The sequence below is a fragment of the Melospiza georgiana genome, chromosome 1, assembly GCF_028018845.1.
Source record: "Melospiza georgiana isolate bMelGeo1 chromosome 1, bMelGeo1.pri, whole genome shotgun sequence".
In the NCBI taxonomy this organism is placed as follows: domain Eukaryota; kingdom Metazoa; phylum Chordata; class Aves; order Passeriformes; family Passerellidae; genus Melospiza; species Melospiza georgiana.
The window spans coordinates 97,598,170-97,612,808 of NC_080430.1; the positions used below are offsets into that span (position 1 = coordinate 97,598,170).

Below are 14,639 nucleotides of genomic sequence, written 5' to 3' on the forward strand. Positions count from 1 at the left end.
TTGGTAAATCTTTCTCTACCCCACCCCTCCTCTTTGGGTTCCCTCCCGCCCGCCCCCACCCCTTCAGAGGAGCAAGCACAGGGAGCTGATGACGGACCCATTAATCCCTTCTTCAATGCATCAAAAGAAGCCGAAGGGCTGGAAGTCGCTGGGCTCGGAGTCCTGCAGGAAATGCTTCGATCTGCTTTTGGTTCTGTATGAAACTGGTGACTAGGGGCTCGGCTCGCTCCGCCGCCGCCCGCCGGCACCTGGATGCGCGGGCCGCCGCCGCCGCCGCCGCCGCCTTTCCCGCCGCCGCCGCCGCCGCGATGCACCGCTCGTGGCGGTGCTGGTGATCGCTCGGCTGTGATGGGATTGAGCCGGCGGTGATCATTTGAAGGCGGCGAGGGAGAGCGAGGGAGAGGAAAGGCTGCTCGGCTCTGCTGTGTGTGTGTGGGCTTTTTTTTTTTTTTTTTTTCCTTTTTTTTCTTCTTCTTCTTCTTCTTCTTCTTCTTTTCCTACTTCCATCCTCTCCCCGCCACTGGAAGTCCTCCCGTATCTAAATGGAATTAGTGGAGACCGAAGCCCCTTGTGTAAGGAACAGACATGACCCATGGGCGCAGCTTCTTTCACAGTGAGTATCAATCTCCCCCTTCCCACCCCCGACCGAGCTCCGCCGCCGCGCACGGGCTCCTGCCCTCCGCTGCCTCCGCACCGGCGCGGCTAACGGGACGCCCAGGCTCCCTGGGCCAGGGGGCAGCTCCCCCACACCCACACCGCATCCTCTCCCGCACAGCGCTGCGGAGCTCCGGAGGGGAGCCGGTGTCTGCCAGCGCCGTGGGGCGGGCGGCGGGGCACGCTCCGGGGCTGGGGCTTTCACCTGGGCACCACGGCAGCTCCGGTGGCTTTGGCCGCGCCGGGAGAGAGCGGAGGGAGCGAGCTGCCCCCGCTGGGGCCCGGAGCGGTGCCGGGGGTGAGGGGGCGCGGGGCAGCGCCGGAGCCGCGGCGGGGGCGGGGGCGGCCGCACCGGGCACGGATCCCGGAGAGCCGCGGGGCGGGGGCGGCGCTCTCGGCTGAAATCCACCAGGATTAGCAAGGAGGCACCGAAATATATCACCCGCTCTTCCAAGACCTTAGGGGCCTCAAGGTGCGAGGTGGGACTCCCTCTCCCGCCTGCGTTTTGCGGAGGGTCCGCTGTTCTGGAGGGGCTTGAGTGGCCCCAGTTCCTCCCAGCACTTCTCTGCGCGCCCACACCTGTACAATAGCGCTATGACCAGGTATTGCTTCTCCAACAACTCTTCGCCAGGCTAAGCCACTTCTGTGCCAAATCACAGCCTCCTAAGAGCCTGGCCAAGAGATAAATCACTTAATGTACAGCTTGTAATGAAAGAAGAATGCACAGATCCAAAAAAGATGGAAAGATGCGTAATCAGAGTGGCACTAGAAAGCGCGATTATAATTACACCCATGATTAGGAGGGAAAGGGGGAGGAGGCAGACAGTGAGAATGCAACAAGAAATTTTGTGGAAACTTCTTTAAAATAATTCCCAAACTGAGATAATGACAATAATGTTGCTATGCTGCCAACACCTCCCAAGTGACAGTTTGCAGCAAGTGAAGGTTGGTCTCTTTGGGCTCTTGTTTTATTCCCCCCCCGCCTCTCTGAAAAGCACTGTTATTTTTCTGTGGCTTGAGAAAGAAAAAGGCATGAGAAATTCAAACCTCAAATTGGGTATCAGGGGTGTGTTTGTGCAGTGGGATCATAGAATAAAATGGTCTGCCTTGTCTACTTGAATAATATGTATTTGTGTTGGCTTTTCCCAAGAAGACCACAATTTTAATTACCTTCTGGCAACTTGCATATTTTGGTGCTGTTGTTAATAACACTAAAGCAAGAGCCTTTTTTCTTTTTTCTTTTTTTTTTTTTTTTTTTTAACATGGGAGAAGTGTTTCACTTCATCTATCCAAATGTTAGGTATTATGTGTCTAGAATAAAACCAAAACCCTCAAACACTTAGTTTCTAAGTCTCTGCTTGTCTATTAGACTTTATTATCAAGGTTATTTTGACTGCTTATTACTAACGAATACTGATATAATGACATTTAAGTAAAGCTCTATGCTTTATGAAAACGGCTCTGTGGTTTGGAAACCTCTTTTCTAGCAGTTACAGCTGGAACTGAAAAGACCTGTGGGGCTTTTGTCATCTTTGTAATAACATATCTGTGGCTTGGACCAACTCTCTTTACTTCTCTGAACTTCCCTTTTTTTCTGTATAGAAAATGAGGGCACACCTAATAGATAAAGATGCTTGAAATGAATGTGTAAGAATCAGATATGCATTAGTTTTGTTATTAATTGCCTAAAAGAAACACTTCTCACATGGAGTTTGTTCAGTTATCGTGTGTTCTATTCTAGCTTCCACAAATTTATGGGCAGAAAGAACACCAGCAGCTCATTCCATATTTGAGCACCAATCCATTTTGCACTATTGAGAAATTAGGTGTAGGCTGCGGAAGATTACAGGCATAGATGCATTATGATCATCACTGCATGAAACGCAGCTAAAGGAAATGAGCAACTCAGTAAAGGGGTGACTCCTGCCTTGCCTTTGGATTTTGACAGAGTTGGCAGGCAGAGTCCCAGCAGCCTGTATTTCCAGAATTCATCCCGGAGGACAGTAAAGGCTTGAATGGCTCGGTAGCATTCAGATCCAAGCAGAAGGTGTAGTGTTCTCACTGAATGCCCATGACACACAAGAGTTTTAACTATCAGTGCTGCCAACATCCATCTCTAGAGGCTGTGAGCCTGAACAAGAAATAGTGAATTTGCTGCCAAGCCTTCATTTTCCCAGAATTTCAATCTTACACTGCTTAATAGGGCAGCCATCATCCATGCCTCAAACCCTCTGTCACATGGGAAAGATCAAAGACATAGAAATAAGGATCTCAATGCCATCAGAATGCTGGAAATATGGAGAATGGCTTCCTTTGGAGTGAAAATTGCACATAAATTGTGATAAAAAAGGTGAAAATGTTGAAAGCACCATCTTGTAAAGGATCATAGCTACTAGCCAATGGTGGCTTTTAGTGTCTCTTAGGGAAAATAAGAAGAAAGTATGTAATTTTATTAATTGATCCATTCCTCGTCATAGTCATCAACAGAATGGTAGCTGACTGATCCAAAATGCTCTGAATAAGCATGCAGCTTCATTTCCACCTTAAGGTCAGTGCAGCCTGGGCACTGTGATTGGGCCTGATGCCAGACTAGCTGGGGCAAAGCCCTAAGCACTCCAAGAACTGATGGATCTGTTCTCTTCTGCACTTGCTATTCCACTTTCTCTGAGAGCCAAAGAAGATATGAATGATGGCAAGAAAAGCAGTGTGTGATTTCTTCATCAGGTAGCTAGCTAGTGACTTTGATCTGCCAAATTAGTCTCATTATGACTCTACTAAGTGTTTGCCTCTTAGCCTTTTCTAGTCAAGCTATTACATTTGGAAATTCCCAGAAACCCAGTCATTATCTCCAGGTCAAAGTCCATTTCAGAAAGGTTGTATCTGTTTCCAAGAGGCACAGTTGTCCTATCACAGTTGGAGACAGCAGATACCTGTTTGCAAAGTGGGCTGCAGATTCACTGCAGCAAAAAAGAAACACCCTCTCGACAAGTCAAAATAGATTAATGAGATTGTTAAGCACACACAATAATTTACTTCACTAGAGATTTGCAAATGCTTTGATGGATGTGAAGAACCCAACCTCTCACTTCTTTCCTACTCCCAGTACTCATTTTCAAATTTTATTATGCCATAGTGAGAGACATTAGTACATACAGTGGCACTGAAATTTTGTCTCCTCTGTTAAAAGCAGTCACTTTTCTACTACTGACATGAACTATTATTATATAAATAGGTTTTGGTAAAAATGTTTTTTCTCAAAAAAAGGATGAGAACATCAGTGCCTGTGGGTTTTGTTTTAAACTCAAAAGATTTCCTCTTTATTTGCCTACATTTGCAAAGATAAGTACTTAAAAGAACAGGCCATGAAGAAACTTGCTTATACAATATGTGCAATTAAAAGATGCAAGTAAAATGAAACTTTTTCTTTACAGCAATGTTATTTCATTTGTATACTTGTGAGATATATGAGTACAAGTCATTTGACTGCAGAAACTATCACTCTTTGATATTTAATGAATATTTCTCTTTCAGTTGTAGCAAGTCTAATCATCCTACATTTTTCTGGGGCAACCAAAAAAGGAACAGGTATGTAAACATCAAACATTTTTGTTAGAAAATTTATTAGAGACCAAAATATGGATTTGAGTTTTTAGTTTAGTTTTTGAAATTTTTAGCAGCTCATTGACTTCCAGTGTCTACCCTTTGTCCATTTGTTTGGAGTATTCACATGACTGTATACACACAAAAAATCCAGGGGTGCTCATCAGGCTCAGCCTGACTCTAACTAAGGACTATAAAATACTCCTACTTTCAAATTGGGAAGTCCAGTTTGGGCACTCAGCTACCTACACTTAAAACCTTTTTTCTTGCTGAAGTATAATTAATTAAAAACCTGAAATTTGGTATCATGAGTGCACTTGTGCAGGGGGAGTAGTGAAAGAGATTCTTTAGAGGCTTGGATGCTCAGTGTGAGGAGAGCCTAGCAGGGAATGCTGCTAAGCACAGTGTGTGTCTGAACCTGTGTCTGAGTGCACAGTCCCTGCAGGCTGGAGTTTATTGCAGGAAATTAGGCTCCATGTCATACTCTGCCTGGATATGGACCAGGGTGAAAAAGAAATGTAAAGAAAATACATAGTATATAAGGAAAAACATAGTCTAAGTCAGATCTCAGATGGTTGTTATCATCCTTGGAAAGTGCTTGTTTTCATCCATTGATCCTAAGAGGGAGCCTCAAACACCTTTACTCTACACACTGGGGACTTAAGTTATATGGGACAGCTCTCTGATTGTTGAAAACCTCATTCAGAGCAACATCTGTCTAGAACCTACTATCCTTGCCTTTAATAGCAGCCCAGATAGATTTCCTTCTGAAGAATCCATCTCATTTTAGCCTACTTGTCAAAGCAAGATGCTTAGGAAGGGATCCCTGATCTTCTTCAGCTTGAGCTGGCCCAAACCAGAAAGAAATGCAAGAGATTCAGGGCTAGAAAGAAAGCAGACAAGACTCTTGCTCTCTGAGGATTCACTGAGACGGAGGAGAGTTCTGGGCTGTGATTTCTGGCCTCAGAGCTATTTATTAATTTTACAGCAAACAGTGAGATAAAAATAATCTATGAACCAGATTCCAGGAGTCCCCCTGTCTACCTCTGTCCAGTGAATATAGACTAAATATGCTGCAGATTTAAAACAATTTCTATATATGATCATAATTCTCTGGATTATTTCCTCAATTTTGTGGCTGATGTATTCCTGTATTATGGCATGAAGAATGCTGATAGAGCACATGCTTGAGCTTTTTGAGAGGTATGAGTGGGAAATTCATGCCTTCCAATTCTCAAGCACGTGCTTTCCTTAGACGGTTGTTATTTTAAAAGTAATGCAAATTTATTTTCCCCTGGACACTCAAACCTCTCCTCTGCTTTGAAAACCATATTTTGAGTGAGAATTATATGTTTGTACCCCTAGAAAACATCCTTATTTTCCCCTAGATCAATTATCATACTCAGTCTCAAGAGATAAAAGTTTGAGGTGACTGACAGAAAAGGGGCTGTTGTATTTATCCTGTTAGAGAGTTCTAAGTGTCATGTGTAAATGATAATTTTTGGGCTAATTATATAATGCTTAATGTCATCATTTCACAGAAAAGCAAAGTGTTTCCGAAGGACAGAGACCAGTGCAGTGTGGAACTTGGACAAAATATGCAGAAGGAGGCATCTTCACTTCTCCAAATTACCCCAACAAATATCCTCCAGACAGAGAGTGTGTCTACATTATAGAAGGTGACCAAAAGAAGAATATTTATATTTTACCATCAACTGTATTAAAAAGAATATGTTTTATTATATGTGAAGAGTAGGTAAAGTCATGATAACAAATATTTTCCAGACAGAAAAAGATTTAGAGAAACCTCTTGATTTCTGTTTTGATATAGCTAATAAATTAGTTAAGATGGTATGGATGTAAGACTCAGTAGTTCAGGAATTTATTCCAGGATGTTTAGAAAATGAATAGAACCTAAAATGCAATGTGACAGAAGAAAGGATATTTTAAAATGAGTAGTAAAAGTGAACATGGGAAACAAAAATGCTTTTGACTTTCATGCAGATATTTTAAACTTATTGTAACTGAACCAGGGATGACAAGCTTAGTACAGTAAAAGAAGTCACATAGAAAATATCCATGTTGTGAGTGTTAAAATTATTTTCCATCCAGTTGTTCATAAGAAATGAAAATGAAATAAACCCAACCTACAAAATAAAACTAGAGGAGACAAAGCATCTCTAAAACTTAGTTTTTAAAGAGTATACAATTGCAAGCATGGAAGTGATGTAGGAAAGGCTAAAGGTGTATTACAAACAAACTATGGGGTTTCTTTTCATCAGTCTTAGTACAATACATGTTGGACAGATTTTTGTGATAATGAATCTGTGGAAAGTAATAGAGGTTAGATCCTCTCAGAGCTCAGAAAAGATGAATCATGTACTGTATAGCAAATCCCTGGAATCAAAAAACTTCTTTCGTGAGTTGTGAATACATGTAGAATAAAACAGTGATAGTCTTCTATCCATGCTTCATTTAGAGAATTATTAATGAATTAATGATGGAGTGAGGAACTACAGAAATCATTATTTTACAAAAGATGCAGGTAGCACCAAGATATATTTCCAAAGATATATAGCTGATTTAAATTGAATGAACTCTTCTGGACCCACACACACTCTGTACTTTTAGAAAGTCAAAAGTCACAACAAAATGATTGAATTTCACTTTGGTGCTAGATAATTTGACTAAAGTCAGAAGAGGTGATTATAAATAATGTAGCCAAATAAACTCTTAAAGTAAAATTTAAGCTAGTCTGTATATGTCTGGAATTTAAACAGATATATGGTAACTATTTAAATTCCAGCATAGTTTAGTAATTGGTTTAAAATAATAATTTTTTTTAAGAAGATAAATGCATAGGTTCGAAAAGTATAACTTAGCATTATTTTTTTTCCAATTACACTTATGTTGTTAGATCTGGGTCTTTTTGCATCTATTGACCAAATTATCTAACACTCCTGTGAGACTAGGAAGAACCAAGGCTGTTTTATCTTCAAAGATATGTAACACAGGATGTTTTGTCATTAAAGTGAAATGGCGTTGGAAATAACCCACAATTTTGTAAAATTTAGTCCCACTAAATTTAGTCCCACTATTAGTCCCATCTCATGACTTACTGTTCTTCCTCACAGTAAGAAAGTGCTTGAAAGCCTAATATAGTAAAGACTTTTATCTTTATAATAGTAATTAATTACTTACAAAAATATAATATGCTGAAAAATTGCAAAAATACACTGTTGAAATAATGTGATCTAAAATATCTAAAAATGCCAAAGAACAATTTAAGAAGGAAAGATTTAATCAACAAACTTCTATGACAAAGATGAAATTACACATGGACAAGTTTAGAGCAATGTATAAGGAAAAGAGTAAACTCAACAGACATCTCGTTATAATTTATCAGAAAGTTCAATCTTGTAAAATCCAGTTGAACACAATTTTTCTATGGCATGGGTATTTTCTTCTTCCCATCCAGCCTAATAACAGCTTAGATTGCAACTGGTCATTTTAAAACCCACAATGAACCATAGGCATTGCACAACATTTTCAGCTCTGATCTCCCCATGTCTATTTCTGTCTTCTATAAAAATCAGAAATAGCCATGTCTGTCTGGAAAATGTCAACAAAATAAGCAGAGATATAGGAAGGTGTCTGAACAATAATACTTTTAAATATGTCAGATTTCAAAAAAAAAAGCAAAAGGTCAACAAAAAATTTTTTGTAATTAGAATAAATCATTTGTCCATATTTATTCCTTTTGCAATATGCAAAATAACAGAAAATGATAAAGAAGTCTAGCAAGTATCAAATTTTCCCCACATCTTTTATATTCTGTGAAACTCATTGTCATAAGACACTGATATTAAAGGATTTATAAAATACTTATAGCAATGTATTTGAAATCAGATAACAATCTACAGAAATTGTGGATAACCCTGACTAATGCAGGAAATAAATATTTTAGAGTAAGACAGAAACATCTCTTTATGCATTTCATTTCTATATTTAGAATTGAAATTTCCATATGCTTGAACAGCTTCTGAATCTTGTTGAATGCCAAGTACCAAACTAGAGGGACTGTTGATATTGTCTATAATATCATCACCCTCATCACTATCTCCCTGTTGTATGCCTTGGGGAGTTCAGCCAGGACTGTATACAACATACTGAAAGCTGTATGATGTGAGCATGAATGCATAAATGAATCACTACGTTCTTTCCTAGCTGCTTGCATTCATTCCTTCATTTATTCGCTACCAAACATAGTCTTGGGGCAAATTCAAACACAGTTCCTAGTGACTTTAATGGTCTTTATTGAGCACTCCAGCTTTGTAGTGTGTTGCAAACAATTGAATTCCATCTCAATTTTTTTCCTCCCCATTGTAGCTCAATGGGGAGGAAAAAACTCCTTTTGTCATGTCAGAATTATTTTGGTGACATAAAGGATCTGGCAAAAGTTGCCATGATCATAGACTGTGAATTTCTGAAAGAAAAGGAGATTCCTGACTGCAGAGGCTTTTATCCTAGCAAAGACATAAGCAAGTCTAACAGTTGGAAGTTTCTTAGGTTATTCTGCTTTTTTTCCTTTTTTTTTTTTTTTAATTCTGATTTAGTAGTAGTGATAATGAAGTCTTGGAACGACTAAGAGTTTTTCTAAGAGTTCATTATCACTGGAATTTTAAAGTCCAGGTTGAATGCCTTTTTAAAGGAAATCCTTTAAGTCATCCAGAAATGATGGCCTCTGTACAAAAATTGTCATGCTACAGAGAAGTGTCATAAGTGAGGCTTGGAGGAGGGCTGATACAACTCCCCAAGGAGCTTTTGATGAATCCCATCTGCTTTTCAAAATGCAGTGAGAATTTTTTCTTTTTGTTTGGTGTTTTCTTTTTTTTTTTCTTTTTTTTTTTTTTTGTTTCAATCTTAGTTGGTGTATAGAAAACATAGAAAATGAGCTGAGAAAAATTGGCCAAATTTCACCCTTATTTTGCATATTCATGACTCTAACCTGACAAAATTCACAGCTGCCCAGAACAATCACAGCAGTGACAGCAATAACCTTTGCCAGACTGCAGAACATTTGGCATGTGCGCCATAAAAGGAAATTTGCACAGGAGATTTTGCAGGAGAAAAGGCTTTTATTTGTATTAAAATATTTGGGGAGTGGGATATTAATACTATACACACTATAACTTGAGAATGGGTTTAACAATCCTATCAGAGGTAAACCTGTAAAATTGTAACCACTCTTCTTTTAATAACTGCTTGTTTATAAATACAGGTATGGACTAGAATTGATATATGGAGATGTAAAATATATCTTCCACTTTACAAGTTTGTGAACATACAGAGTTATCAATCTTGAAAAGCTCATGTTCTCACAAAAGACCATTAAACTCTTTCATGATATTTCACAAGTTTTAGAAAATTGTAATGTTATCACCAAGTGAAAAACCTCTGCTCAAAGTCTTTTTGTATTTCACAGTGATTTTTGTGTTGAAAAAATTTCACCAAAACAATGAAAGAACCCTATTTTCAAATGAAGAAAAATATGGTTTCCTTATCAATAATAGCAGGAAAACCAGAAGGAATGAGGATTATTGAAACTATTGGTAGGGTAACAGCTCATAGAGATGGCAGTAGGTGTTGAGCTATTTCTCATTTCCATGCAGTGTGGCAAATTGAAACAGATTTTTGCACTTAACTTCAGCTGTCACTACACAGACTTAGAGGTTGATCAGAATTAAAACCTTAATTGTGCAGTTTTGCTGCAACTGTTCTACTGCAAGCTGGAACCCAATGACTCCTTTATTTTTTCCATTGGATTTAAAATCTTAAGACAGCACTTGTATAAGATAATTAGATGAAAAATATGACAAGACATGCAAGCATTAAGTAGGCCTTTCCATGGTTCTAAACATTTTTTGAAAAAAGGAAATTGGAAATTAAATATGGAAGTTGTGGCATTTGAAATCAAGTCATTTTATGAGACATTATTCAATATATTTCATTTGGAGAGGGCAACAACTTTGCCTGACATCACAGCCACAGAAGAAGGTCTGAAGATGTGAATGGACTTTACCTGTTAATTAGGATACCAGAAATAACCACTCCATCCCTCCTTTTTGATTAGATGGCTAGATGCGAATACAGTCTGGAAGATTTGCATATTCTGGATTTTTTTTTGTTTTGTTTTATTTTTCTATAGGAACACATACACTATTATTAGTGACTATTCTGCACTTGTCCCCAGTTTATATCTGCGACCTCATTTACACACACTTTGTTGCAAAAGGTGTGGCACAAGATGTGTGTTTAAACAATAGCTGCTTCTTCTACCTTGTGTCGGGTAAAGAAACCCCTCATTAAAGTCAGAGCATAAGTGTGAAATTATATCATTTTTACTTAAAGGAACTTAAAGTTGAGAATTTGAATTATGTGTTTTCATCACTTATGGTCATATTGAGGAAGTTTTTTGATTAAATTTGTGTCTCACGTAGATTATTGTAAACAAAACATTTAACCATTAACTAAATATGAAGCGCAAGAAGAAAAACAGAAGTGCTTTTAAAAGATCCTGATGAAAAGGTCATGGATGCTTGTGCTGCACCCTGGAGTTGCTGAACTGTTCCTAGTGTCATGGCCAAAATGATGCCAGAACATGACTGTACATTTAAGGATGTGAACGGGCAGTGGTCCAGGCCTCAAACTCAATCCCCAGCCTTGTTCTATCCCCAGTGGAGAAGTGCTGCTAATGAATATTCAATGCTCCATTCTTAAAGTGAAGTAGCCTCTACTCACAGGGCCTTCAGGGAAAAGTGGAAACTTGAGCTCTCCTTGAGCTGATGTGATTCTCTCTGATCCTATAGCAAGATCTGAGCTTCACTAGGAAAAGCCTCATCTTGACTTTGTCAAAAAACAAATAAAAGCAGAATAGTGTGAGCTATAGCAATATTCTGGTCATAAAACTGGTTGGCAGTGTGAGATTCAGAGAGAGACATGGAGATTAGGGTTGTGGAAATCTTGTTTTTAATCAGGTCATTCATTCACATAGCTAATAGCTCTCATGTGTAACTCAGTAGGCCTGATTTTTATTTATCCACAATCTTTCCCTTTACTTCAGAGCCTCCTAGACCGAACCTATAGTTGGGTCTAGGGTTCCTTTTCAACACCAAAAATGATGTCAAATGACTGAACTCTAAGGGGGCCTCGTGGCCTTTTTTGACATTACATGAGTCTTAGATACAGAGAAGACTTGTTAAGGATTTAACTATGGGCCAGCCCTTGTAACCTTCTTCTTGGTATCAAACAAGGCAGCAGAAAAGAAAGATTTTAAAGGATAAATGTGTTATGATAATGGCATGAGCCGTTTTTGAAGCAATCACTTTGTGGCTATGGGAAGCACAGCAGCTATGCTGCTGTATGTCAGTGTAGCTGGCAGTCAGTAGTAGGAGAATCGATCTTCATATCTAGTTTGTGACATTAAAACATAATAATAAAGCTCTAGACAGGTTAATAGCATAACATTGGAGTCATGAATGTGTAAGATTTTCAAGCCATGATGAGCATTCTTAAGATTACCTAAAATGTTGTCAGGATAGAGTTTCTGATACCTGACTCTGTAGTCCCTTAGGTGGATGATGAAGAGCTCTCAACAAATCTCCTTAAATGGAATAGAGAATGCAGAATATGATCCCAAATTGAAAGTCACAGATTGCTCTCTTCTGTAGTAGTATTGCTTAGTTGAGTTTGAATCAATAATTTTTATAAAAGTGTAAAGTCAAGGATTGAAACTTCTGAATAAAATAAATCTATAATGTCTTCCACGTATTTAATCTTTTACTATAATCTAAAAAGATTTACTTTAGTTTTCAAACCTCACCAAGGATAACATCATTATGATCTCCTTTACAGACTTTATTATCTGACCTTACTTTTGTAAATTTTTTTGTATTTTCAAAGTAACTTCATTTCCATAGACTGTGAATTTCATGCAATTATATGTAAAACATAGACCTCTGTTTTTTCTATTGAATTTGAAAGGGCATGAAGATCAAAAATTTCCCATAAATCGGTTTAAATAATGACAAGTCACTACTATTTTCCTGAATGTGAATGTTTTAAGATTGAGAACAGTAGAAAAAGTTTCTTTCTTATGTTAAATTAAATGTTTCAGTAAATATCAATCATCCAATTATATTACCATTGTAAGTAAAGCTGTTAAAACAATTTTCCTTTTCAAATAAGATGTTTTAATAACTTACTTCTTAAATGCTTCTTATAAAATGAAGCTGTATTTATCTACATGAAATAGTTGTAAGAGGGATCTGACTATGTGCTTTTATGTAAAGATTTCAAAATTTATCTGATATCTTCTTACTCAGTTAATTTTAAATAATCTCTCTTCTTATGTGAGTAACAAGTTCATATCAAAAGCTTAAAATTTTAAAACATTTCAGAATCCAAACAAGATCTTTGTTCTTGTAACACTGACAGTTTTGTTATTATTCTTGAGGAAATAAATGTAGAGATACTGACTCCTGGAATGGCATCAGTTTCTGTGCTAAGCAGTTTCCATGCTAATAACTCAGCATGCAGTTTGATCTTGCATATTTTCATGTGAAAAGAATGGTAACTCTGGCAAAGCTCATGGTAATACAAACCTCTTTTGATATGTGTAAAGTGTGGGACATGATCCCATGAGAGGCACAGCAGGCACTGACACAACAAATCCTTGTCTTAGCAGAAGGCTTTGTCAGCAAAAGTCTCCAATGCACCATGCTCCAGACACTGAAGGCGCACAGTGTTTGCTATGCCCAGTATTGAGTGTAGAAAACAGTGCACCCATAAAAGGTTGCCTCTGATAAAATGTATCAATCAAACCATGATTTTCCCCCTCCTTGTAAGAATATACTATATTTCTACCTGTTATTTTTTTTTTTTGCTTTATACAGGAGATCTTTGTTTTAGAAATAATTCTGAACGTCTCAAGACTTAAGACCTATCATTAAAGATAGATTTTTTAAAAATGTCTAATTAAATTGCCACTATGAACTTCCTTCAAGTTTTTCAGTATATCATTTGCTCTTCTAATATAATCCTTATCCAGGATCCTTATCCTTCTTTCTTAAGTGAGAATTCACTGCGTTTGTTCTTATGTTTTCAATGAGAAGTAATTCTGAGTATAAGCAATTACACTCCAGTTTGTTTGACTGCAATACATGCAGGAAGATAATCTGTCCTTACGGTAGCACAGTTCTGATCAGCCTTTCCTTCATCCTCTTTCTCAGTACTAGGTACAAAATAAAAAGTATTCCGATTAGTACCCCTCCCCAAAATATAAGAGAAAAAATAAATTCTTCTAAATATGTACGTTTCTTAGAAACATTTTATATTTTATATTTGAAGAAATTGTTCCTGGCTATATTTTTCTGTTCATCATTGGTATTTCTCTCTTACTTTTACTAAGTACTGCTGTCAAAACTACTTTTTTAAAAGGAGAACAACAGACAAATAAACTGACTGTGTGAAATCTATAAAAAATATAGATGTACTAATTTTTAATAAAAAATATAGATGTTCCAATTTTTGTACAAATTTTTAAACAAAACTTTAGAATCCATACGAAATGATAAATTTGATTTTCTTCAGTTTCGCTTTAGTTTTGAAAGGGTCTTGGGTTATAAAATAATAAGACAATTTTCTTTTTTTTCTCTAGCTGCTCCTAGACAATGCATTGAACTACACTTTGATGAAAAATATTCTATAGAGCCTTCTTGGGAGTGTAAATTTGACCACATAGAAGTAAGAGATGGACCTTTTGGCTTTTCCCCAATCCTTGGACGTTTCTGTGGACAGCAAAATCCACCTATGATAAAATCCAGTGGCAGATTCCTGTGGATTAAATTTTTTGCTGATGCTGAACTGGAATCTATTGGGTTTTCTGCTCGGTATAATTTTACACCTGGTAAGTCCAAACCATCACATTTTTAATAGAAAAAGCTTATAACTGTAACTTTTCTAATGATGTATAATCTTGCTGTTGAATATTATCTTTAGCTGGGGCTTAGTTTATTGTCAAGGAAGGTATTAATAGATAGGAAATTGATAAAAGTCATATGTATATTTTGCATAAAAAGTAAGGTTTATTCAAGGGAAAGATTTTCAGATTCTACAGTTTTTAAGAGTATTATTTTCAAGTGAATGCTATTACAGAAGGTCATTCAAAATGTTTCATGAGAAGTTTAGTGTTTTATGCTTGGCTGTTACACTGTACAGCTTTTCTTTCAAAAAGATCATTGATAAAGTATTCTAATAAAAAATGTAATTATCTCAGAAAATTCCATCATTGCTTTTCCACTTCACCAATCATTTCTCCAGCTGAG

General features: G+C 37.5%; 1 protein-coding gene across 7 annotated transcripts in view; it reads left to right on the forward strand.

Annotated features, from left to right (window-relative positions):
* Positions 1–471: 471 nt before the first annotated feature.
* Positions 472–14,639, forward strand: part of NETO1 (neuropilin and tolloid like 1) — a 79,031-nt gene continuing 64,863 nt past the window's right edge. For 6 of the 7 annotated variants that reach the window (XR_009116024.1, XR_009116023.1, XR_009116021.1 and 3 more), the window contains exons 1-4: positions 487–613; positions 4,186–4,239; positions 5,796–5,933; positions 13,973–14,221. Coding sequence is in view for 2 of the 7 variants with exons in the window: in XM_058045616.1 (XP_057901599.1) it covers positions 586–613; positions 4,186–4,239; positions 5,796–5,933; positions 13,973–14,221 (469 nt within the window). In the remaining 5 variants the exon portion in view is untranslated. Of the gene's footprint in view, positions 614–4,185; positions 4,240–5,795; positions 5,934–13,972; positions 14,222–14,639 lie in introns of all 7 variants that reach the window. The other variant, XM_058018260.1, reaches the window with a different exon arrangement.